The sequence below is a fragment of the Mizuhopecten yessoensis genome, unplaced genomic scaffold (assembly GCF_002113885.1).
Source record: "Mizuhopecten yessoensis strain PY_sf001 unplaced genomic scaffold, ASM211388v2 scaffold8507, whole genome shotgun sequence".
Taxonomy (NCBI): domain Eukaryota; kingdom Metazoa; phylum Mollusca; class Bivalvia; order Pectinida; family Pectinidae; genus Mizuhopecten; species Mizuhopecten yessoensis.
Window position 1 is genome coordinate 957539 of NW_018407582.1, and position 27069 is coordinate 984607.

The window sequence follows — 27069 nt, forward strand, 5'->3', positions numbered from 1 at the left end:
TTTGACTAATCATTCATCGGCACTACATTCAAATACAGACATTGTTTATAATATATCAGATTTATGTTAAGCTTATCTATCTTTTTGATAATTGACTTGCCCAGATGTACCATTTATTCGTGCCGGTTATTTAACAATTATGTGGTCATCAGATGTTCACCAAGATAAAAGGTCACTGTTTTTTTTTTTTGATGACTTAACGGGTCATCACATTATAGCCACACACCACTTAATGAAAAGGTCAATACGGCATTTCGTCAATGACAAATTTTATTGAGATTCAGTGTCCAATTTTAGACCAAGTGCATATTACAATCAATACATTCATGAAATCAATACTTACCTTCAACAGGTGAAGCAATTAAGAGGTGAATAACAATTTAGCCTACGAGTAAATCACAGCTATAGATAAGGATCAAATAACGATAAATAAATAATTGTCTAAAAGTATTATCATTATATTATAAATTTACATATTGTAAAGCAGGGTTCACACCCGTTAAACTGAAAAGACACATAAACAATATATAGCATAAGTCCGAGAAGACTACGAATTAGTTGCAAACCAATCTTAACCAAGAAAAAATATTAAGAGAAATCGTGTAATATAGTATTGACAGAAAAGCCAGTATTGGTGATGAAAAGTCACGATAATGAGAAAATATTTGCTGGTCCAGAGCAATCGATGAGTAAGCAGGATTGGACCACCATTTTTGCCTTTGGTAACCTAGCTTTATGATATATCAGATACAATCATACAGCTAGATAACCAAAGACAAAACTAGGGCCGTCTTCTTCGGAATCCTTCTTCTTTCTTCTTTCTCCTGGTAATACACAAGATCCTTCTATTACAAATATATTTTCGGAATTCTTCTTGTATAGTAATTCTTTGTATCCGGTAAGTTGTCTATCCACTTCCGCCTCGTAGTTCCACTCGAATGCTCTAATAGAAATCTGTGAATATATAAAAATCGAAAACTTCTTTTTCATTTAAGTTGTTTTCGTAACCTTGGCGGTGTAAGACGACATAAACGGTGACACGTCTTGTTCTATTGTGCACATTTTTCTCATACATACTATAACTTAAACGGTATATTGTAGTCTAAAGTTCGCACATTCATATCATTGACGGTTTATGACAGTAAAAGTCAGCTACAAAGAGAGTCCACCACTTGTCAGATGATTAAGTTGGCTCAATCTATTAAAAGTTTTAAAATGCAGTCTGAAATATGAATTATCCACTGTCGTATTGATCACTTGTCAAATTATCTCCAAATAACAGCCCCCTTATTTGCTGATATACCTGATACGTTGACTGATTGCATACCAAATGAGTTTATCTTTTGTCAAGTAAATCACAGTTTACTATCATACATATTTACATACAATAGTTAAGCAAATTCTCAAGTAAATGTTAAAAGAGAGATCCACTTATATACCAGGAGGTTAATAATAATCATCTACTGATGAAAACATAGCTGTATCCTATAACATTCCAAATCACCTATCCACGAGTTGTGATGAGTCAAATTATCCTTCCCTACCCCGTATGTATGACAACGTCGATCAAATATTTCCTTCTGGTATGATTTGGTGTGTCAGAGTCCCACATATATTTCCCTCTGGTGGTAGTTTACCTAATGAACACATTTTAACACACATGCGTATATTCCGAGTGTCGGCTACGTGGCTGGTGTTCACTGAATGAGCGTACCGTGGTTTCGACATGATAGAACTAGTTGGTCAACACACTGAAATGACGCGAACACTCTTGTCCGCATAAACGCATTGATTGCTATGGTTGAGGGTTTCTTTCACTTCAATATATCGATAAGGTCGGTAGCAATTACTCAAGGCACAGCTATGTTCACTCGAATGTGACCTATTTTGAATTGATATGGTTCAATGAACAGGCAAATGATGGTTGAGGAGCAAAACGAACCTACATGCACACATACATACACATACATTCATCAGTAGTGTCTAAAAGAAATATAAGATGATTTTTACAAACATGGGTTTTTAGATCTATTTAAGTATTTTCGCATAATAGATCGTGTCCGGCGTTAGAGGGGATCTTGATGAAATGCCAGAAATAAATTACCTTAGGCACGTTTCATGTTTCGAATAACTTTGGACTGCTTTTAGGAAGAATTATTTAGAAAGCAACAAATCGCTCGATCTCGCCATTAAAGCTCGCTACGTTTCAACGAATCCCTAAAAAGTTAAAAGGCAAGCGATATAATACACCCTAGTGGATTTGCATTGCACAGATTTGAAAAATAACTTTTCAATGTCACCAGGACACGTTTGAACAGAACTTTTCTAAGCTATTTTGAGTGCTTGCAATAATTCGTGACTTTTTATCTTGATTTAATTAAATTTGAATAAATTGTAATGGATTATTTCTTTTGAAATATCAGGTACAAGTTGGCAAGCTTATTTTTTTTATGACATGTCATTTAATGAAATAATAATAGATTAAGTTTAAGATACATTTTTGAACAATATAACTGAAATACATGGTTATGCATCATATCGGGAATAGAACTTAAGTTGAAATTGTAATTCAATATCCTATCCTAAATATCACGTTGTCATCCCTTAATCGTTCAATAAAGTTATTAAGATTAAAGTATTATTTTATCAGACACAAGACGAAATAGAGTGTCAAGTAATTTCACTTTGAAGTATGGAAAGTGTGCGTGTAGAAAATTTCAGTTGTTTTTGTATGATACCAAATTCGAAATTAATGTCGTACTAATACCAGCTGGACCATCGGCTAAATCCTGTATAATTCATAGCATGAGTTTAATTGCTCGTCAGAAGTGCGGCTGGACTCACAAATTATTAAAATAATCCATAACAGCAAGCTCACTGTTGAGTTCTGCTGATATCTAGAATCATTTAACACTGCTATAGTATAATAGTATGTACTTAAAATGAATAATTTCAAATAAATATTTGGATCATACTTTATTAACTCATGACATAAAATATGAATTCAATAATTTTGTTACCAGATTCTTTTTCATTTACTTTGGATAAAATACTGGACATTATAAAAGTAAATATTCTCATATCAAGAGTCAAGATATAATTAATAATAGCTCTACAAATTGAATGGAATTTAAAATGTGTCCGTTGGAGCTACACCAGAGGCTTTCACGAACCAATTAAGGTTGAAAGTATACCTGAATAGGTATGTTTGAAGATACCACTAAGTGTTATATAGCTGTATGGTACCCTGGGGGGAAAGAGCAGTCATTTGAAGTAATTTGTTATCTGTAGTGTTCAGGCAGAGAATAACACAGGCATATGACATCGGCCCAGGCCAAACAGTTATGATAGAAAACAGAATAACCTCGAGGCCCTATACGCTTATATGGGCCTTTTAAAACGCATACCCATACATTAAATGATAGCATCACACCTTGCTTCGATATTGCTGGTCGGCATTAAAATCATAGTAATGAGTGCTGTAGCCTTAATGTATTCGACATACCTTGTATATCACATTTTATCTAGTGTTAACCCACAGTGTTGACTCAGACTACCTGGCATTTTGTATTAAGAACCCCGAATTTGATAAATTTTTGAAATAAATCATTATATTTCATTATATATAGAAACACATTCCATGAGCCAGAAAAGGTTCAAAAAGATGGTAGAGAAACATATTTATTTCATATTCAATTTTCTATAAATACTATATGTTTTTATAAATGTTTAAGATTTTAAGTCATTTGTATTCAAATATACATATACGCAAAATACACACCCTTACTCACGCTTATAGGTTAAATTATTTTAAAATATTTATAAATCGTATCATTAGTACTTAATAATGCTAAGGCCTTTTGTAATCTACCATTATAATCCGTCGTGTGTATTTAACGCTTTAATCAAGCAGAGCTTACAATTATGACGGTATTTAATCATATGGCCTCAGATTTTAAACCCGTATGTGTAAGTAAGAAATGTCCATGTAATGTTAAGGTCGGCGTACTAGATGTATACGCCTCAATGAGTTTAATTAAATTGGCAGGGATCGATTAAAGTAATGTTTGTATATCCTTAAAAGAGAATTAATATTCCATTAAATGTGTACCTAGGTACGTCACGTAAACGATGGTTGAAGAAATTTTAAAACAGTTGACATAAAAATAATCCCATTTGACACAAAATTTGAATCAAATGATACCATGGTAGGGCTAACATAAAGTCTATTATACCGTTTTATACGTACAAGTAAAGGACGCTATAATCACGCTGTTGTGATAGCCTCAGATGACAATACGTCTGACCTTGCCTGGTGTGCATACTTAATGTCTGATTCTCATTTCTAAACACAATACAGTTTTCCATTAGCAAGAAAAACCCGAATTACATTTCCCTCTAGAAATCCCCTCTAAATACTCCCTAACTCGTCAAAATTGTACAACAAATGTTTTTTTTTATTGATAATGACCAGTTTACGTAAGTTTGAAAACAATCTTGATAATAATCCTTTTTTAATCACCATTGAACCCAATGTGATAATTTATGTTAGTAATGAATGTTAAAGGCTTTTGTTCATGATATCATCCTAGACAAGCACTCAAATGACTAATGATTGACCCATTGAGCAGTACTTTTACTAAATACCATCGTGGTCTTTTGTCAGTATTGCTAACTAGCACAAAACGACAAAACCAAACCACACGCAATTTTAGCATTGTTACCGGATTCATTAATAGGGCTATTAATCGTTTTCCTTTAGAAAACCCCCCAAATATTTGTTCATGTGTTGTGCATAGGATAGAAGAAGGTACTGCATTATTTGCATGACACTTCCCACGAACACATTGGTCGATAGCCTACTTACTACATGAATGAACAAAATATGCCAATAGAATTACACGCCTACCTGAAAGACACGGGACCTCCCCGTCTAGGGAGCTGCCCCACGAGTGTGTGGTATTTAGACCATGCATATGTACGATTATATTTAAAACTCTGTCGCTTTATCAGCCAACATTGCATGTGTCAATGCATATGAAAGAGTGTCGGGAAGCTATTGAAATCGTTATGAAATATTCACGTCGATTTAATCTAATTAGGCACCGGAATTAACAGAAAAATCACGTTTCGGGATTTTAAATGTACAAACGTGCTGTAAAATATTAGTGACAAAGACAGTTATTTTTACAACTTTTTGGCTTGAATTAATTGTGATATGAATTAGACAATGATAAACTATTACGGTTTAACGTTTTGGTATTTGATTATGCACGTTAAGAAGGTGAAGTTTCAACTTCAACAACGACTAAAAATGATAAAAGAAATAAAAGTAAAAAGGTAACAGTTCGAAACATATGCCGAAAATGAAAGAATGAGAGGCCATTCCAATAAAACATATGGTTTAGCGTCTAGTATAATTGTGAGATCCTATCATATGACAGTGAAGGTCTCCAAAAATAGTATAAAAAGGTGGAATGATTTTTACTACAAAATGGTGATTGAAAATTTACAAATATCGCATCTTGAAAAGCCAGCTGTGCCTGTTTAGAAATGAACCAGTGATGAACCATTCAATCTAAAGAGGCCCATTTGGGGGTAATTATTACTTGAAAGAATATAACTTTCCTGTACAAAGTTATCTTGAATCAACGACAGATTAAACTCATATATCTTTTTCGATTAAAAAAAATCTTATATACAGAAACATACAACTGTTCCACCAGAGAGAGTTGATAGCGGCTTATGCATATTGGAATAGTGTCAAACAGTAAAAGCCAAGAAGATAACACACTCTTAACAGCTCGGAAGCTAGCTAGAAGGGTCCGCGAGTGCATAGCCAATTGAAATCTTGATTACCTATTGTTACTATCATCTGGTGCCTGAAATGGTCACTCGAAGTCACAGTTTAAAAGCCAGGTCAAATATAGCGGGTGTATGTCCCGGACATAAAAACCAGGGCTGACAATAGTCAATGAATTTTGAATTAGTTTTATGATATCCTCGAGGGGAAAACACTGTTAAATGAAGCGTTGTAAGCAGGACTCGCCCAAGCGTGTTCGATTTGTGAATATCCCTATGGCGACACTGAAAGGACGGTTATACCTAGTTGCACCCTTAAAGAATACATACAGTTTGATCCAATGGATGCCTGTTTGCGACGGAGACCCTAGTGCGTACTTATGTATTTAACAGTGTTTGCTTCTATGGAATGTCTTGATTAGATGGGTTGAAGGATAGTTACAAGAGTTAACACTTGCTCAATCATTAATTAAATTGTTCCAACGTATCGATACACATTTTCAGAAGTGTTCAAGAAAGGTTAGAATATTTGGCAAAATATCACTATTTTGATTATAAAAATTATTAAAAGTGTAAATTACAGTGCCTTCCTCTTATACCTGTTCAATAATATCTGTAATATCAATCTAACATGGAGCAGATGGAAAATGAGGAAATTATCTTTACATTCAATAAATATTTAATATATCACATAAAAGTAGTTTTCAAAAATTCAATGCGAATTTCCTCGAGTGGAGTTAATCCTTATGCGAAATTGTTATTAAATTATATCCCACCCATGATAGAAATGGTGCAGTTTTGTCTTTGTAATGAACTTAAAAGTCCTTGTGTAAGCCAAATTCCGTCAATTATGTACATTAACATAATTTACTCTCTCACCTTTATATAGCTTTATGATGAATGAATAAGGACACGTAATGGAAGAATGAAGATAACTGCTCATGCCGAATAATTTTATGTGCAGAGTTCGGAATTGACGCGACCTTCTATTACACCTTGGGTCGGCACTCTTTGTGAATTTAACCGTGTAATGGGGAGAGTGTCATAAATGTCACTTCCCGCCAAAACCCTTGTCGTTTGGTGACCTCTCCACGTTCTCATATTCATGTGGATAAGCATTAGCGTACTAAAAGGTGTCGTTATGCTAGGCGAGGAATATGTCGGTAACTCCTACGATCACTTGACTAGATTACAGAGATACTGTGTGTTTGCAATGTGAACAGAACGTTAAGGTTAAGAATTATAAACATCTCTTAAAATAACAACTAGAAATATATAGCAAGGAGAAAATAAGTTTGTTACTGTAGAAAGCCAAGAAATAGTAATAGTCTACTACAACAAGATTAAAAAAACCCACCTGTTTCCATTCTACAAATCTTATAAATATTTCTAGTAAAATATTTATAAATTCTAAAACAATAATCCCATACACAGATAGATAGCAATCGCTTATGGTAGTTATTGTTAACACTAAATTTATAAAAATAAATTAGTAGATACTAGTATATTACTTTTCTTTTCTTAAGTATTTTATCTATAACATTTTTCAATGATGTGACCGATGAATTAGTAAGTAAATACAATTAACAATCACTCACCATGGCGGAGATATATCCATGCGAAAGATCGCTAGTAACTCGCTGTATATCACAAAGACTGGGCTACCTACAGGAGCATGTTGCCTGTGCTGTGCTCATTGGACTTGTGATGCCTTAGTACGATCTGACCCTAATTATATAGAGGTAGATGAGGTAGTATAAACATACCTGGACACGGAAGTATTCCCCAAGGGGTACACACGTGAAATTTACCTGGCCGAAGACTTAGCACCCTCTGGGGACAGACGAATATGACAGATTTTAAGACATATCTCTGTTTTAACCAAAGGTTAGAGACGCTTAGTTTAAATATTATGTGGGTATTACATATTTTTATAAACATCCTAGTTTATGTACTTCCCTTTTGATGTTAGTAATCTGACATGAGATATCAGGGTTGTGTATAGTTCAAATATTACATCATAACGTATATTGATGAACCAATACTCATATTGATCTATCGATTGAAATGATACATGGCTAGGTTAACTGAAGAATTTATATCTGAAGCAAAACTATGTATTAGGCATCACGTTTTACTATTTTAGAATACGATTTAGTATCCTATGAATTTCAAGCTGCAAATGTTTAGCAGCTTGTTTTAATTTGCACAGTTGTTAGATATAACAGGTACATGTATTCCTGAAATGGTGAAATGTTTTACCCATATTCCGTTTTCGAAATGTTTGCCCCTGAACAAGACAGAAAATTCAATATAGGCCAAAATTATTTCATGAAGATAGCAGCACCAGTAATCACATGTTGGCGACTTCAAATCTTGGCATACCATGTCATATCAGGGCAAAACTACAACGTTTGTTACTATAAGTTGAAATTTGAAATTATTTTATAATTTTTATTGAATAATGATCTAGCTCTAGTTAACAAATTGCATTTTTTTCACGATATTCGAAACAATATGTGTTTTAATGCGTTTCAAATTCACAGAAAATCACCAAATACTTTATTGTAAAAGGAAATCCTAACTTTGCCGGCCTGCTTATAGGTGTTCCCATTGGAAAAGGTTGCAGTTAGACTATTATATCAAGTAACACGTAAAATATGAAAAGGATAACATGAGGAAAATATATTATTCGGATTAGGAGTATTTCCGTTTATTATAAAATAACCGTTTTCAGATAACTGAAAACGTTTTGGAAACAACTGTTGTGAAATTTAGATTTTATTAAACTACAAATACATCACTGAGTCAAAATATTTGTTTTGAATTCCATTAGAAGTTATAGGACTAAGTGCATGTTCAGCAAAAAGAGCATATTCTTTCTCTCTTTCTGGGTAAATCGTGTGTTTGTAACCCTCCTTGAGCCCCGGTAAGATGGTGTATTCCCTAGAGTAACCCCGCCAGAATGATCAGACAACTAGCCAGGAGCATCTATCAGATCAATAAGAATCGATCAGAGGCAAAGGTGATTAGTATTGACAGGTGATAGATAGAGTAGGAAGTACATGTACATACTCAATTACACCTCAGGTGTCACGGGATCTTACCTGACCGTTACCAGGTGTGTGCGCCCAGATAGCAGGCTGTAAGCACGCCTCTTTTCCTGAAAAAAAATGTAAAATACATGGACTTAGATATTTTCCGGGTTAAGTCATACATATTTTAGTAGTTGTTTCCTGGCTAAATAGTTATGTAAAATCTCATAATTTGATCTTGTTTTCTAAACCAATTCTTAAATCCCCTTGCAGTATGAAGTTAATTTTAATATTTGTAAGTCAAACTTCCCTTTTAAATGATTCAACGCTCTAGAAAGTAAGTTAATATCATCTGATTGTCATATATGGTTTTATTAAATGCTTTCTGCCAAAACATGTATGTACAATTGTATTTGAATGTTCTAAACTAATTCATAAATCCTCCTATATTAAGAAATAATTTCAAAATTTGACTGTCGAACCTTCTTTTAAGTGATGCGATTTAGTAGAAAATAATGTTATTTTGACGGCCTTGTCTATTTATATTACATTAATTCTAATCTGTATTTTGGCATGAATTCATGTCTATTTAATTTAGAATGCTGCTTTAAAAGGACCAATAAAAATAAATGAGTAAATTAAAGTAAGTAATAAACCAAAACAAATTTCACCTATAATTGATAGTATTCTTACACCATAAAAGAAAAATATCACAGTACAGGCAAAATCTCATATCGTTTGACATTACAAAAAATGTAATCTATTTCATATTTACTGATTATGATAAATAATTCGAATATTTGGAAAATGTATGCATAGTTCCTTTCCAAAACTATTCATTTACCGTATATGAATCGTGAAGTAAATGAACAGTTAATTCAAATTAAAAGTTAAGTTGTCAAGACTAACTTAATAATCAATTGATATTAATGAAAATCTTTCAATTTATTAGGTTTTTATTACAAATGAAACTAAAAAGTCAAAATGTGCTAAATATTACGTGAGTTAGATTAAAAACTAGTCCATCGCTCTATCACGTGCTTCATAGTTTAAATATATAAGTACGTAACATCATTTTCTTTGAACCAAATGATTGTCATAAGAGTTATACGATGACATTTTATAGCATTTTAATCAATTATTTTATTAAAAGCTTTACGGTGCGATCGTAAGCATAATCTATAATAACTTACACAGAAACTAACTGAAAAGACTTATTATGAAAAACAAATTAATTATCCTAATTTGGACAATTGATTTTTATATAAAAAAAGCATAATAATTGTTATATTCAGTCTACCATTGTTTAGAACATAAGTATACGTTATACAGTCGTCAATTACAACGGGTTTATTGGTTCAAACTGCAAGAAAGAAATATGATACACAATCTGCTTGTACACGCTTGAAATAACAATCAGCTAATCACGTGTAAATTATTTCAGATTTTGTATGATTTCCATAAGTGTTATTTCCATACACATGTTTCTGTTCTTTAAATTTGATATTTTACATGATATCCTTATAACACAACGAAAAGATCATAATCGATCCTTTGATCTTCCTCAATCAGACATTTGTTTTAATCCGGATTACGAAGCCACAAACTGCTTGTTGATGCCATATTTGATTTAGAATATTTATCCGAAAATAAGTTATGTCAAATGTGCTCGGGAAATCATTCTTAATGTGCTTCTTTGTGATATTTATGACCATTCTCTCTAAGCATGACGACTACCTCAAATGATATAGTCTTGGGAAATAGTCAAAATATTTTACATATTGGAAGGCAGAAAGGCCTAGCGGACGATCTGAATGATTTTTGTTTTTATTCTATATTTTCCTTCGCAAGGACTTATTTATTTATTATCTACTATATATATATTTATTATTAAAATATGAAATAGAAAATAATTTTGAGTTTATCGTTTACTCCATTTCAGTTTTATAGATATCCCTGAAATGATACATGCATCATCTCAGGGATAATATCAATTAATTTGCTTCAATTTTGATAATTTATTAACATCGACCTCCCTTAATATATAATCCTTATGAGAAAAAATATTTAATATTTTTTTGCAAACATTCGGACATTAGGGCATTCCATGTTAAGTACTCACACAACGTAAATCAAATGATGCATATTTACTGATATTGCGTAATGAATTAATTAAATGCAAGAGATGGAAGATTATCACGAATAATGTATATTTTGAACTTTGTACCTACATTAACTTTTCAAACATGTCTCCTGTTTTATTTAATTTATTTGATAATTTAAATGGTAAGTGATAATTATACATGCATAAAGAGACATCGGGTCTGCAATAATCTTGATATAAGCAGTATCTGTTTTTCAAAATTTGCACATTCAAATTTTAACCTTCATCTTACACTAATACGTTAATATTGAAATAGAAAATATGTTAGATTATGAATGGATTAAAATATACCTCTTGAGCTATCAAAGAATTAACTGATATCAATGTCGAGGATTTGGTATGTAGATTTCGATTAACATACATGCACTAAAGTTATTGTATATAACCTAAGTATACATATATATACATATAATATGATATCATTATAATATCATTCAATCAACGGAGGTTTACAATGACATGGCATAAAATTCTTTTGATTTAATTTATGTTTCATTAAAATGCACGGTGAAAATCACTTTACTCTTAAACACATCGGTAAAAATTTGAAATTTAATTCACTGGAATGAACCAACGAAATAACAATGCATGCAGTATCAGAATACTTGGCATGTTCAGATTACTTCTGAATAATCTTTAAATAAATAAAATTAAAAGTAATTGACATTTACGCATATCTCCAGATATTATGTTATGCTTTTGTCTTTTGAATATTCCAATCACATGATGCTTCTTTTCAAAGTGAAACGAAATAAAGCATATAATTTAATTTTCATTTGTTATTACAGTGCATGCCCATACGTGTCTAGACAAGCTAATATATGGAGAATCGCATTTGTAGCTGGAATTTATTGTGGTACGGCTTACATGAAATACAAGTTTAAAAATGAATTGCATATTTTGTAGCTAAAATTTGTCAGTTCGTAAAGTTTTGAAAAGATTTATACACACGTTTTCGTTTTGCTGTTTTCCACACTTTAGACATGGTGTTTTATGATTGGTTTTAAACTCTAGTACCACTTAGGAGTCTCAAATGAACGCAATGGTCATATGACGCAGACAAATTACTTCACCTTTTAGCTTTCTACATCGAAAATTCGAACTTAAAATAGGCGCTTTGCTACCTTACTCCGTATTCCAAGTAATTGTTTTTATCAAAATACATCAACTCAGATGAAAACATCATATAGCATTGTCGTGAAGCACAACCTTAATTGATTTAATTTTCTTCGTAATTAAATGTAAATTTAGTAAGAAATTGGAATGTATACCGTAACCTTTACCTAAATGCTAGCTGTTGTTATATTAAAACGCCAATGGAATACACATTGTACTTTACTGGTACTGATTGAAGAATTTCAGGCCGATGATATGTATTTGCTTTTATTGATCGACTGTTTGGTCTTAATTGCAATCAAACATTAATGTCTTTGTTGGGTTCGGATTATATTAACTATTTCTGGGTTTTTTAAGTGTATGTATCAGTTGTGAATTTGAATTTGTTTTCGGTTTTCATAAGTAGGAGGACGCAAGTCCAGAACAAAACTAAATCGAATGCATCATCCTGTTGATGGTTTTAGTCAATGACATGATGCCATTATTAGTATTAACTTTACTATAGATTAATGTTAATTCGATCAATCTTTTTTTCTCAATAAACGTTTTCGTACAAACTAACGTCCTTAAATGACAGTAGCTGTTACTAAAAGGTTAAACAAATTAAAGAAGTCGTACAACTATTGTCAATTGAAAAAATGTCAAATGATTTCGTGCTGTTGAATGCATTGCAGTGTACAACTAGCCATGATAAGATAAAAGAAACGACGATTCGTCCCCAATATATTCAATCGTGTTCAGGAGACATACTTATTGTATGGTATTTAATCAGGAAGCGTCTCAGTGACAGGAATATCAGCTTGATGTGTAACTTGTTGACATATTATAGCGTGTGCCTGTCAATCATTTGTGTGACCTTAATCACAAACTCTGATATGTGGACATGTTAAACCGTTCATCTGAGAGGGACCTATATTATGCGTATGCATAGATAAATAGAACGTATTTAATTATTAACAGTTCAAAGGGAATTATTAATTTGTGGAAAAGAAGATATTATCATGAATAGAATGTTTTTGTGGGTACAGAGGGATGGGTTATGCTCGATGTGCTCAAAGGAGTTTTGCTTTGTCAGCTAAGTGATATATATATATTCTCTGTACGCTTAAGTTATGATATAGCAACTTCACAGTTAATAGGTATGAATAGGTCAGACATTATAGTCATTCAACACCTACACATAGGTAATGCTCACATCTTATACATTTATTACTACACAGAATTATTTTTTGAAAGGATATCGCATTTCACTCATGATTATGTTATTTTCATTAACATTTGTGTTACATAAAGTTTATATGTATATATGTATACCATACTACTTGAATATGTGAATGCTTATCTAGTTGTAACGAGACTGTTTTTCATCCTGGATTATATATATTCCATTTATGCACGTTAAATGTGTGACATTAACATGCATCGTCATGTACAAATATATATAAATATACACTTATAAAATTAGAATAAAACAGTTTTCGTTGAATTTACATCTGTAACACCTTTTATTTGCATCGTATGTAATCTTCTGTATCTATATACATTTGGAAAAAATCGATGTGCTGCTAGCAATGTCCTGTTTCCCGTACCATAATGAGCAATAGTGTTACACGAATCCCAACATGTTGTGCGGTTTTATCAGACAAGGCCACCACATTTTCCCCAAAAACATAAAACAGTAGTATACAGGCGTTACAATCCAACAGGCTATGAGTCATAAACCAATTTCTGCAAGATGACATGGGAAACTAAAATGTGGCTCTTTTCCCTCATGAGACTAGTGATTATTACAACGTTGTGATGTGCATAGCCATATTGTTTTAACAAAAAAAAAATCAAAGCAATTTCTTAGTCGATGGGTACATAATGATGGTGCTGTCTAGATGAGGTCGTTGAGGATGGATTGTTGTCAATATTAGCATTACCGTATAGAGGGTTATTTCATATCCCTTGTGTTCCGTCGTAGATAGGGATCTCCCAACTCTATGTCTGCGGTGGTGTGAGACACGTCCACTTCTAATTGAACCATATCTTGTCAACAGTTAAAGCGTAGAACAGAAGCCATCTCGACGACTGACGTTGCGCAAGGAGCAAACACTGATAATACAGATATTTTTATTTCTGTGCTGGTCATTTATGCAGTACATTAAAAAATAAATGGCAAGCCCTTCATACCAGTGAGTGAATCATATTATCCTATTTCGTATTTTTATAATACCTCCAAATAAGACCAACTGCATATTTTTCTTTGCTTGTAAAACTTATGAATGTATATTTTAAACATTTATACTGAAAGTTGTTTCTATAAATAGGCCTATATGATTCAAACTACAATTGTAGTTTATCATAATTTTCCCACTTTTTATTACCACTGACTTACATTATCTCTTATTTGTCATTATGATTCATGAAAAAAAAAAAGGAAAAAAAAGAAGATATATGCAGAATGATTTTATTTCAATAGAGAAATGACTATGACATTAATACGGCAAAACTTCAAAAATGTAAAATTCTGTTACGTACCATTAACGATGCTTCTGTGTATCTATAACTTGAATCATAACTCCATTTTCGTCCCTGTTTGTATTGTATTGTGATGTCACGATAGCATGTAGATGTCGTAGATATTTGACATAACTCAAGCTTTAGGCATTTTATAAACAAAATCTTCAAATTACATAACAAACGATGTTCCAATATCATACATCTTCCTCATCCCTGTCTGATTTCCCCATCTAAATCACTTAGATGTTTACAATAAGGAACATAAGGAGCAGTATCGGTATATCTCCCCGTCCAACTAAACGTGCTAGTGACGTGTGCACGTTACGTAATAATGTATTCTTGTCATTACTAGTACAACAGTACTTTCCAAAAAGTTCAATCGAAACAATAGTAAATAAATGAACTGAAAATTTGGAATGGACTTGATCTCAATCACCTTCATCTGTGTGTTTATATTGGCATACAAAGTAAGATTTCCCACTATGTAATATTTCTGTATAACTCTGTTATGGTAAGCGTGACGTCATTAGATTGCGACGTCTTGATAATAACGTTTGAAATAATTGGCGGCTAATGGCGGGTATACGCTGCTTCATTTATTGCGAAGGTTCCTCGAATTTTAACAAACGGTTTTCAAAATTAATGAAAGTGTCATCTATATTTATGGTTTCAGGGAAACTTTCCATACCATATATTCAGTACAACGACATTGATTGTATACATAGGTAGTTAAAAAGCTTTGTTCAGCATAGAATCCCAAAACATAGGTACTTAATTAAGTCAGTTATTTCAAAACACTTTAGCAGGTATATGGTTATTGTTTCATAAGCGATTTACTATCTTTTCTAACTGAAATACGTATGAACATGTGTCATGCAGATGACGTAACTCTTTTAACAGATTCCCGCAGAAATAATGTACAAATACGCACAATATAGCACAATTCATCAGGTTTATAATAATACATTTAACGTATATAAAACACCTACGCAGATACCAGCGTTGATATAGTGCAAATAAGCTGAATACAAAACAATTTCAAAAATCGATTTCTATTTATCTTTGCATAGACAAAGAAAAAGTGAAACTATGATAGTTATTATTCTATTTAATTTAATTTGATATATAAGCAAAAGCTTATATGGTATTAATGTGTTAATAGTTTGGGAGTAACGTCTTCGTCGGAACAGCCAGTTTATATGTCAATGAAGACACTCCAGAAAGTAAAAAGTAGGAGAATGAGAAAAAGGTATATAGGACCCAAGTGTTGATATAGTAGCATCAGATCACATTTAGCTCATCCACCCCTGAAATTTCATAATGAATTTGTCCAACCTTTGAATTGGAAGAGTTCAAATGTGTCTTCAGAGGTGAATGAGTTAATACCTGCAGTGTCCTCTAAGCAGAAGACAACCCTCGATTCGATTCTGCAGACAAGCTACATCAGTACGACAACTTGCAGCGTCATACAGCAAGTATGGTCTTCCCCCGGCCCACATGCACTATCTTAAATCGTCTGAGTTAAAAGCTAGTACATGTAAATGACTAGTATCCAAACCATGTATAAGATATGCATGTATGATCTGTCATTCCAGGCCAACACGCCCACACTAGGCGTGAGTAAGTTTGTCATGGTTTTAGACATCTATAATGGAAATCACTGCGAACAAATGAAGATTGAGGAGATCCATGACTGATGTTTGAACCGTTTTACAAAGTCTGGTTAGCTTAACACACTGCAGAGTATTCCTTTAAACCAAATTATATACGTCAAACATACAGTACATTGTCTAAATTTGCATGTCTAGTTACATTATCACTATTCATCTTAACACGTTAATTGTGTAATTTGATACATACTATTTGGGAATTACACCAAACAACGTTTCCCTCCCAACATACGAAGATGACTAGGCGTTCTGTTAAACAACATTCGTCCATAGTAATGATCGTCTTCACTATTTATAACATTTTTAAGATACGTGGTTTTAGAATTAACTTATGACACCAGGAAGGCATCCTTGTGTAAGCGTATCAGTATGCTCGCAATATATATATAGAGAATAAAACATGCATTTTTCCATATCACACCCAGTATCAACCCGAGGGCCGAAGGGCCGAGGGTTGATATTGGTCGAGGGTTGATACTTGGTGTGATATGGGAAAAGGCGGGTTTTATTCTGTTTAGTACATACTTACTAATAAAAACTACTATCTTATGATTTACTTTTATTTTTGAAATATTGAAAAACGAAAAAAAATCCAAAAGGGGTGTGATATGGGTTTTGCGGGCTGATATGAGTTTTGGGGTGTGATACGGCGGGGGCTGATACGGGTTTTGGAGTGTGATACGGCGAGGGCTGATATGGGTTAGTGCAATTGTGTCGTATCGCATATACAAAAAAAACCCACCGTATTTATTAGTAAGTATGTAATATATGTATTTATTAAAGTGCTACGAACAGCATATTAGCTACAGGTTATAGGTACGTAGTGTTAGATGTATACACCATTAGTCTAAATAGTGTTGTGAAAGACTAATGAACCAATGTATAAGCTGATCCGGGCAATCGAGCGTAACATTCAATAAGCATGATGAACAATAACATGTGTACAAATAGTACGGTATAGGTGACAACCGAACATGTCACGTTACACAAGACAAATGTGTGTGTAATGCATTAGGAGTCCCGTACTATTGCCAAAAACTAACCTAACATTCATTTTTTTCCGGTATGGCTACAAATGTGTAGTATTGATCAGTGACTTCTGAAAAGAAGAACATTTATTGTGGAACGTTTAAGAGAAAAATAATAAAAGTTTCATCAATCTGCCATTTCTCAACTCCCTTCCCTTTGCTCTAGTAGAATATTCTTCCCTATACAACTACCAAAACAAGATGCTCGAACGTCATTGCTTTCTACAAGCACATAGCTGATGCTACCATATTTAATCGGTGGTAAACAGGGGGAAAATGAGAAAGGAACTGTGAATATTTTATTGGATATGAAGCAAGCTCATAGACTAGCGTTTGATGCAATTTTACAAACAACAGAGGACAAAAACTACATCAGCATGAAACCAAAGACAATTTATACATGTTGTGATGTTGAAAAATATATAAAACGTCACTTCTCTAATAATATTATGGCAATATGATCGAAAACATTAAATTGATCTTTCCAATCAACCAAACTACTTGTACATGCTATATCATACTTTTACAGTTAAAGCACAATGATCCATACCGACCTCATCAAATAACCTAAATCCATAGTACGTCATACTTATATAAAGGTGTTAAAAATAAGTACATACTAAGTCATACTAATTTGAAGTTATATTAGCCTTTACGTAACAACCTAGTTGCATGCTTCTTCATGCTTTTGTATATGACCTTGAGTTAACCTGACCAAACTGCACCGCTTCTTCGTGCTTGTTAAAGGTACCGTGACCTTTACCCATTACTCAAAAACATGCTATTCCATTCATATGTAAAGATACCAAGAGGTTTACCAAACATGCTATTTGTATACAACGTTAGACATCCAACAACTAAACTACAGACATCTTCATACTTATGTTAAAAGTACAGTGCAGTGATTTTACCTAAGAAGAAGAAGCAACAAGGATACAAAAGTGTTCACAAAACCGAAACTCGAGTTCAATACCTATTAACTATAGCAAACTGTTAAACAAAGGAAAGCTCAAATGCAGATTCTTGAAAACAAACAAGGGAAATAGGACTTGGACTGGTCAGCCTCTTCGGCTTCTTCAATGGCAACCGCCATGTAAATCTACGTATGATCCAGATAATGCCACGTCTTCACATGGAGTACTGGTGTAATGAAAACAAAACCAATGAGTGTAATCAAAACCATCGACCTCAATATCACACAGAGAAGTGACATATTTCCTCATGAATTATGGTGGCGACCATACAACATTCCATAATCTTCGTCAACTTGTAATATAGAAACCCTGTGTTGTTTGTCTCGTCAGCAGTCGACTCAACTGCGACATGTAAACATCGTAGGTAGGGGAAGCAGGGATGCTACTATCAAGAAAGGGAAAGGTAGTGACAGGAAAATCGACATTGTCCCAATTATCCTACAATTACACCGTAGGTTGGGGGAGCAGTTCACGATCGGAAAATCAAAATGGTCCCGTACTAACTGGAACCAATTGCATGCTAAACCATACTTAAGTAAAGATGCCAAGAAGTTTATCAAGCAATCCAACTGCATACTGAGTAAGACATATGAAAGGTGCCATTGTATTACCTAGCAACCAAATTGTATGCTTCATCGTTGCTATACACAGGTATCATGGCTTTATTGTCTTACATACTTACGTGAAGGATCAGACACCTTTACAGAACAATCCAACAACGATACGTCACACTTCCATAATTATCCAATAAATAAATGCAACGTCATGCTTACATTCATCACGTGTTAGTTTGTGGTGTGTGGTTTCAGTTAGTTTGCACTGTCAAGTCGAACCTCATTTGTCTTCATCATAAGTAAACACTGCAGCTATATGATCTAGATTTTACTATATTGCTAAGGAGAAACACTCCGACAAGAACATGTTATAATGTTTTGCGAAGGAGTAAAACTCCGGGCAAGAACAAGAAAGCATTGTGAAGGAGTAAGGCACCAAGCAGGTTATTGGGATTGCTATGGCTGACGTATCCCCACATTAAAGTATAAATACGGACGCACCCAGTTAGTGAAGCAAGACGGAGATAGGTCTGAGTCATAAACCTGTGAATTATCTTAATGTACTTCTGGAGTATTCTAATATCAAACGAAAAGAAACACACTCATTAAAATTCCGCATTTAGTTCAAGTTAGTGTAAGTATCGCGAATACTTGTTCAATGAATAGAACAGACATCTTCCATGGAGGCTCATTGGTATCCAACGTTACAATTACGGCGTCATAATAATGATGATGATAACACGTGGGCCTTAGCATTTACAATTGATATGAATGCCACTTTAATTTGGTAGGGTTACATAATGACAGTGCCATGCCGTGGGAAATATGACTGTGTATAACCGATATATTTCTTAATACAAAATGTTGGCATTACGTACATATTCATCTATAAGTAAATACAGTGTCTATTCGTAAGAATATTTCTCAATCTATATAATAAACGTTGTGATTATTATAGCAGATTTGTTTGCTGGTTATTGATAGTAAACCAGGACGTCTTGTGTTTTTTATTTACTTTCCATACAGTTAACAACAAATTTATAAAGGAAAACCAGCATAGCTCTTCGACTCTATGGTTGATTTGCAGTAAAAAAAGCAATACCATCTCATAAATAACATCAGAAAACATAATTTCATGGAAATGAGTCATCTCTTTTTATGAGGTTTGCTGTTTCAGACAGCCTGCTTAGTCCTGTTGCTCTGCTTCAGTATATGCATCGTAAAGTGTTCTTTTACATGTGCATGTATATTGATTTATAAAAGAGGGGTGCTCCGTTAAAATAGCCCGTTCTGTGTCAAGCTATTTTCACAATATATTCTTCAACTAAATTCCTAATGTGTATAATGTAGTTACTTTACAATAAATTAGACAACCTATTGTTTTCTATTATACGGACGTTTAAATATTATTTAAACGTCCTTGATATAAGCTCCAGGTTTGATTCAAACTTTGGTTTACCTCAAAATATGGTTAAAATGATATGTAACTGACTCTATATACGGTACCTATGCAACCATAAGAACATCATTTTTGGTCGGATTATTTCAGTCTAGAATAATAATGAGATACAATCTACTAATCTTTATTGAAAACTAAATGCATTTGTTTGATATACATGGATTGATGTCAAGGATGACGTGCTATTTGTAAGAATTTTAAGCCCGACATGAAAAGGGTAGGCCTGAATACCAGGTCGTAGTTTAAACCGCATTATATTGCAAGGCTAGAAGGCAGCTGGTACCACATGACAGGGTAGTGGAGTGCTAGAGTATTTTATATTTAACAAGTACACGATTTCATCGCTTAATATGTTTACAGTTAAGACCAAAACAATTTTGTTGCAAGTTTAATTGATAAAGTATCTTTACACCTCATTATTATTATTATTTACCGACGGACATTGCATGAGGGTATATTTAGACCTTCATATGTGAATAACTATTAGTAATGTATACTCCCCTATACATTTTACCCCAACAACATTTTCTTTAAACCCTTTTGCACTTCTTTCCCTTCTTCCTCCCCCATCCTCTTCTCTTCCACATACTTATATCTATATGCATACTAATCGTCAGTGCCGTCCAGTTGCCGTTTTACAAAAAAGGAGACGGATTTACCGAAGTACTTTTTACTTGTTTTCGAATCCTATATGTATATCTTGTTTGCATTCCTGGACTATTTTATCGATAATAAAATCAAGTTTAAACTAATAACTATGAGCACGTTCTGTCTAATGTTTATAAGAAAAGAAAATAATATGATACTTAGCGAATGTGTGGATTTCTGTGTGAATCTTACACTGTAATTATACTTTCTCAAAGACCAGTGTTATGATGCCCATCCTTCGAATCAAAACAGGCGATTTTTACAGAGCGGAGATTTTTCGTTTGGTTTTTATTTCTCGTATTTCCTCCAGTTTAATGATATTTTATCATATTTTGAATTCACAAAATTGTTTTTCATTTCTGTTCAATTTGAAAACTGACACATATCATAGCATGATGTAATAATTTTGTAAATTTATGTTCAAATTTTGATTTTCCTATAACAGAAATGATATAAAGTCAACCAAGCTTAGGAAATAGTGATGTTATTACGTCAATATTCAGATATAAATAAATTTGAATATAATAAACAAAAAATATGTGTAGACAATTTAGATTTAATAATTTGAATGCATGTTAATCATAACAAAGGAACTGTTTTGTACGGAACATGTATGTGTCATAATCTAGATGTCACGCATGATCGAACATAGTCTGTGCCATCATAAGAGAGAGGGGAGTGCTACATTTCTTATTGTTATCCTGACTAATAATTAATAAGTAATTTGATAATTTATATCTATGTAAAACTAGTATTTAACTACCAAAAAAATATGTTTATTCTCTGTATGGCTGTCGTAACACAACCATAGTAGATGATCGTGTTTCATTTAACTCTTGATCATTTCCCCTTTTGGACCCCATGGAAATGATATACACATTGCATGTACTTTTATAATCAATATGTAGACTTGCAATGTATTTTCACCGTTATAAGCAATTTGTAATTCTCCTTATTTTGTCTTTTCTCCTATTTTCAGTCGAAATTGTTTCGACAAAAGCCCTACATCAGATATACAAATTGAGTGTGCGCGGAGATATCACTATTTCTCTTTTATATTGAATTAAATTATTTATTATTTTTATCTATTTTACATCATGTTTAACAAGTTTTTTCACGTCTGATAAAATAGTTAATTTAAAAATGTACCGAGGACCCCACTTACGTCCATATACGAGTTGGAACATGCAATATTAATGTATATGGGATAAATATTGAATGTGTCTTAACAACACCTGAATTTTAATAAATCAATTTGTCAAATGGATCCGTATGTGTAAAATTATAAATAAAATATGCAAAATGTATAGAAAAAAAACCATGAGATATATTTCTTTCATTACTTTTACATTGATGTGTTTTGGTTTCTACAGTACAGATGAAGAGATACCTACCGAGTGTACAGTTATACATACTTGTAAAATGAATATGATCATCGTTTACCCCGAGGGAAAATTTATGCAAATATTTATTGTATGCTTTCTTCTTATGATTGCTGTTTAAGAAAAAAAATGAAAGAATGAAACGTTAATAGAAACCGCGGTCACCTTTGATGTAAAGATCAATTTTGTCGTAGATTTTTCATGAGATAGTGTCAAACGGGGACAAGAAAAATACTGTTTTCCATGTTTTAGATCCCAACTAATGTAGAAAGCTGAACATGATGTGGCGCGGTCTTAACTGAACCGACAAGAATATTTTAAGATAATTTCTTTTTGGAAACACGCATGGTAGCACATTGTGAATTATACAGGCTAAAGAATTATCCTATTCTGTAGTATTATTCTTGTTTGATATGAATTTATGGGACATGACTAAAGCATACGGTTTTAGCAACACACTAAATTTACTGAATACTCGAATCAATTTGAACTAAGAAACCCTACGTACGCTTCAGCGATTTTTTAAATTTACATAAGAAAACAGTTTAATATTTAGAAAATTCTTTGTGAATTTTTTTTAAACATGCATGATATTTATTTGAAAATAATTGTGTTTTCTAAGATTGGTTTGAATAAAATTGTGTTTTATTGTCAATTTGATGTGGACTAAATGGTATGCAACGTCAAAACATGTGACTTAATGTCAAATTCAAATAAAACTTAATTTTAAAAGCTGAAAATTGAATGTAACAATTTCTCAAGGGTTTATCTTGATCCTAATTATACACGAAACATTAAAATATTCACATTTTCAAAGGTGCTTTTGAAAAAGAAATAATTTTGAAAATCCAGTCAATGAAATTTGATAGAACTTGTGTCTGATGTCTGAATAAATTTCAATTAAGTGCAATATTAAATAGATTATACCGTTAATGGGTATTTCAAAAGATACATTACAAGGATCTAGCTAATTTAAATTTGCTGATGTCCAAACGCACGAAGAAATTGCTTTGGTGATCGAATACCCATCCTTTAAATTAGTAATTCTAATCACTTTTTTAAATTCGTGTTCATACATTTTATCGTATATCAAGAAATCAGATAGCGCATCGATAAACAAATATTATATAAGTTTCATTAAAATGTAGCTCTACAGTATTTAATTATAATACTAATCTCACGTGAAGCGTACCAACTAACCCTCAGAACACAAAAGGGTTATTATTTTCTGTTATTATCCGTATTTTATTTCTGCATTAAAATGAATGTGTGTTTATATTAAACTCAATATTTTATAATCNTCCCCAACGTCATGTAATTTGCTATGGACCAGCAGAACCAACATGTCGAGCAATATAGAGAAGAGGCATCAACAAATTCGAGTTATTCCATTATCCGCTGACTGATATAACAATGTTTAACAGAAACAATTGATATGAAAACCGTATGTTGAATCAAACTTATCCAGTGGCGGATCCAGAGAGATTTTTTGGGCTTCAAGAAACCCCCCACCCTGAGAATTTTCTTAAAAAATCATGTATTTACACCATAATTCTCCCTATTTCCCCACATGGAACCCCCCTAGAAATTTGGACCCCCCGATAGGTCTCTTGATCCGCCACTGTTTTAGAATACAAATAAAAATATGTCATCGTCAATGCTATGAAATAAAATGTTATCCAATGTAGATTTCAAAGATATGTTACAGAGGTGATCCACATCGCACCTTCCACAAAGACTTCCAGTCACCTAGAATTTGTATTCCCTTTAGGCATCAGAATTAAATCACAAATACGACAAATGTCGTAAACATGCCAGCATATAATTCTATACTTGTTTCTCCAAAACATTTTGTACTCCGCCGGTGACCTTTGTACCTATTGACCATACATACACCGTGTCCGGAGGCGGGTTGTCCGTATACCCGGTAAATGACGGGTGGTCAGATAAGTTGATTGATAGAGGAGTGTGTATACTCAGACAGGTTACGAGCATCTGTCCTAATATTGTTGATTTTCTGGTCTAATAGTTTGACACTCTATCGCTAATAGTGCTGACCAGTAGTGGGGTCAGCCTTAGCTAAGGGTCAGTATCGCACTGGACAAGCTACATTAAACATTGGCTTAAGAACCAAGCTGGACATTCGCTCTGTGAAGTCATTTATGTATGTGTTGAGTGTCAAATCTCATTATATACTTTTATTAATGTTTTTCGTTCTTTCTCCTGTATTCGTTTGAAACTATTAGAATGTAATATTTTGTGAAATCCATGGGAATTTGATGTTGGTATCAAGATTAGTGAAACTTATACCTATGAAGATAATTATTATAATGAATGCTTAATTATTTAGAGAAAAATGCCTTTTGTTATGAACTACATATATCTATAATTTACACACACGGATATACTACATTTTCACATATTTACCTCTGTCAGTATTTTCTGTCCTTGTTTCTGCATCTGTTCTCTCGATTCTTGCCACAGATCTTCTGAAAACGACAATGAAATATCCTGTGCAAGCATGACAGGGAGGAAATAACTGATTGACGACAACATATTTTGGCTTATACCAGCTTCTGAACATGCCTGGCGGAGCCTATCTGACTGAGTGTCGTGGTTTTACGTGTATGGGTAGGGAGAATCGACGTTTGGCGGCACCCTCCTGACGGAGAAAGTGTTTAACAATCCAAGCGAGACTATCGTACATATGGCCCTCCTCCGACCCAACACATAGGTCTGGTATAACTACAGGCCTTAACCCGGGTACTCCGCTATCAAACACGGGTAGGTTCACCACAGAGCGCACTCGGTTTATTTAGGATTAAATTAAGCATGTATATAGTTTAAAACGGTATACAAAGTCCAATCCCTCCCAGTTCATCGATTCGTCGTCAGTGTACGCGGATGCCATGTTGCTTTATCGCGCGGACAGCTATCGCATTACCTATTTCCTCCTTGCGACAGACCTTTTCTTCTTTTCCCCTTCAATTTTTTCTTAAATATTTTCCATTGGAAAAAATCTCTTTGATTATGAAGTGAGACGGTATAGAGGCTCAGCCATCCGCTCCGAGGTCCTGACAAGCCAGGAGAAGCCTTAACACGGTGTACCGAAGTATAGACACCTCCCACAAAACGTACAAACCGGCGTTCCTTATGTCATACAAAACACATCCATTCTCGTCCATATCGTCAGGCGAACTTTGTCCGTATTTCATTGTTTCTATGATTTCTTTTTTAATTTGACGTCAGTGTGGTGAAATGTCAAGATGGTTGAAGAAGATAATTCAGCGACAGAGTCTAAGATATCCTATTCAATAACTAATGTTAAACATTTTCAAGCAACTTGTGTTATCAATATTTCCTTAATGTAAACATATTTGTCCGTTTGTACTTTCTCTGTTCTCCCAAATGAGTGTTATAAAGAATAATTTCACAGTCCGTTTTCCTGGCAGTACATCTCCAATTCATAATATCATAAATCCAGCATCATTCCACGTGTTTTGTTCACTGACAGTCGCCCATAGCGTACGGTTATCAGCCTACACATTGAAATATACATATATCTTTCCTGCTAAGGTAGTAAAAAGACGACATGATTTTCATACGAGACTTTAAAATGATGTATGAATCAACCCTTCAAACAATTCTTTTATCTTTACATTACAGTTGAGAGAAATCAGTGAGGCGTAACGCCGTGTTAGGGCGATGCGAGCGTGAGTGTCTATACATTAATAAATACTGTGTAACATTCATATGGAAAATGTTTCAATCAAACTGTTAAACCTGTAAATAACTTACCTGGTTCGTTTTGTGTTCATCAGAGGAAAGATCTGTCAGCTTTAGCAGTCATTTTGTGAAATTTTATCTTTGTTTTCAAACGAATTTTAGACAACGTTATACTATCTGTTAGCTACATATGTAGCTTGTTTCTATGTATCAGTTACTAGACACATATATATATAACAAGAAATTAAATACAGCGAATATAAAAATATGACAATTTTTCAATGTTTAAAACCAGTGTCTTTATTACTTTATTGAATGCCTACAATTGTAAAGTTCAATTAACAATCGTTGCTTAAATCATTAAACATTGACACAAAATTGAATTGACCATATCAGTACGCTTTCAAGATTCACCGTAGACACTTGGTTTGCTATGCATTATCACCAGCCACGCCCTTAAGTCTAAACTGACCTCGTATAATCCTATATTGAGTTAGTGTTAAAGGTTGAAATTGTCTTCTCCATCGAACCACGCTCGGTCATTTCCGTGAGATCCGGACAAGTGCAATTGATCCGATTGCTTTTCATTCGAGAAACAAAATCAATCTGCTGCCCTGATTCCAAAGGCCGAGACCTTTGTCTTTTCTCTTTACCACTCCGTGCCTCTGATGGTCCTCTTGATTGTTCCGTTGTCACATTAATATAACGAGGAGGTGTGGCAAGCTCCCGTGCCTCCATGTTATAGTATGTGACATTTCAGGGAGGGCGCACTTTAAAATGATCCCATCACATGTGACACCATCATAATATGACCTTATCTATAGTGATGACGCATAACGCTGACCAAACAAATTTTCAATCCAAGGTCAGCTTATTGTAAGATTTAAAGGATCGGGTGGCGCAGTGGTTGGCGCACATCTACCATGTGGGTTTTCTCCGGGCACTCCGGGGTTCCTCCAACATTGAGACCTCCCGAACCAACAAGAGTGATTAATATAAATTGAAA

The 27069-nt window shown here is 33.5% G+C and overlaps 1 protein-coding gene across 1 annotated transcript; it reads right to left on the reverse strand.

Annotated features, from left to right (window-relative positions):
• Positions 1-259: 259 nt before the first annotated feature.
• Positions 260-25451, reverse strand: LOC110456072. The gene is made up of 3 exons (XM_021506613.1): positions 24765-25451; positions 8910-8965; positions 260-954 (listed from the first exon to the last, which is right to left on the reverse strand). Exons 1-3 carry the CDS (start codon positions 24919-24921, stop codon positions 754-756), a joined length of 414 nt encoding a protein of 137 aa, XP_021362288.1. The 5' UTR covers positions 24922-25451; the 3' UTR covers positions 260-753.
• Positions 25452-27069: the final 1618 nt, after the last annotated feature.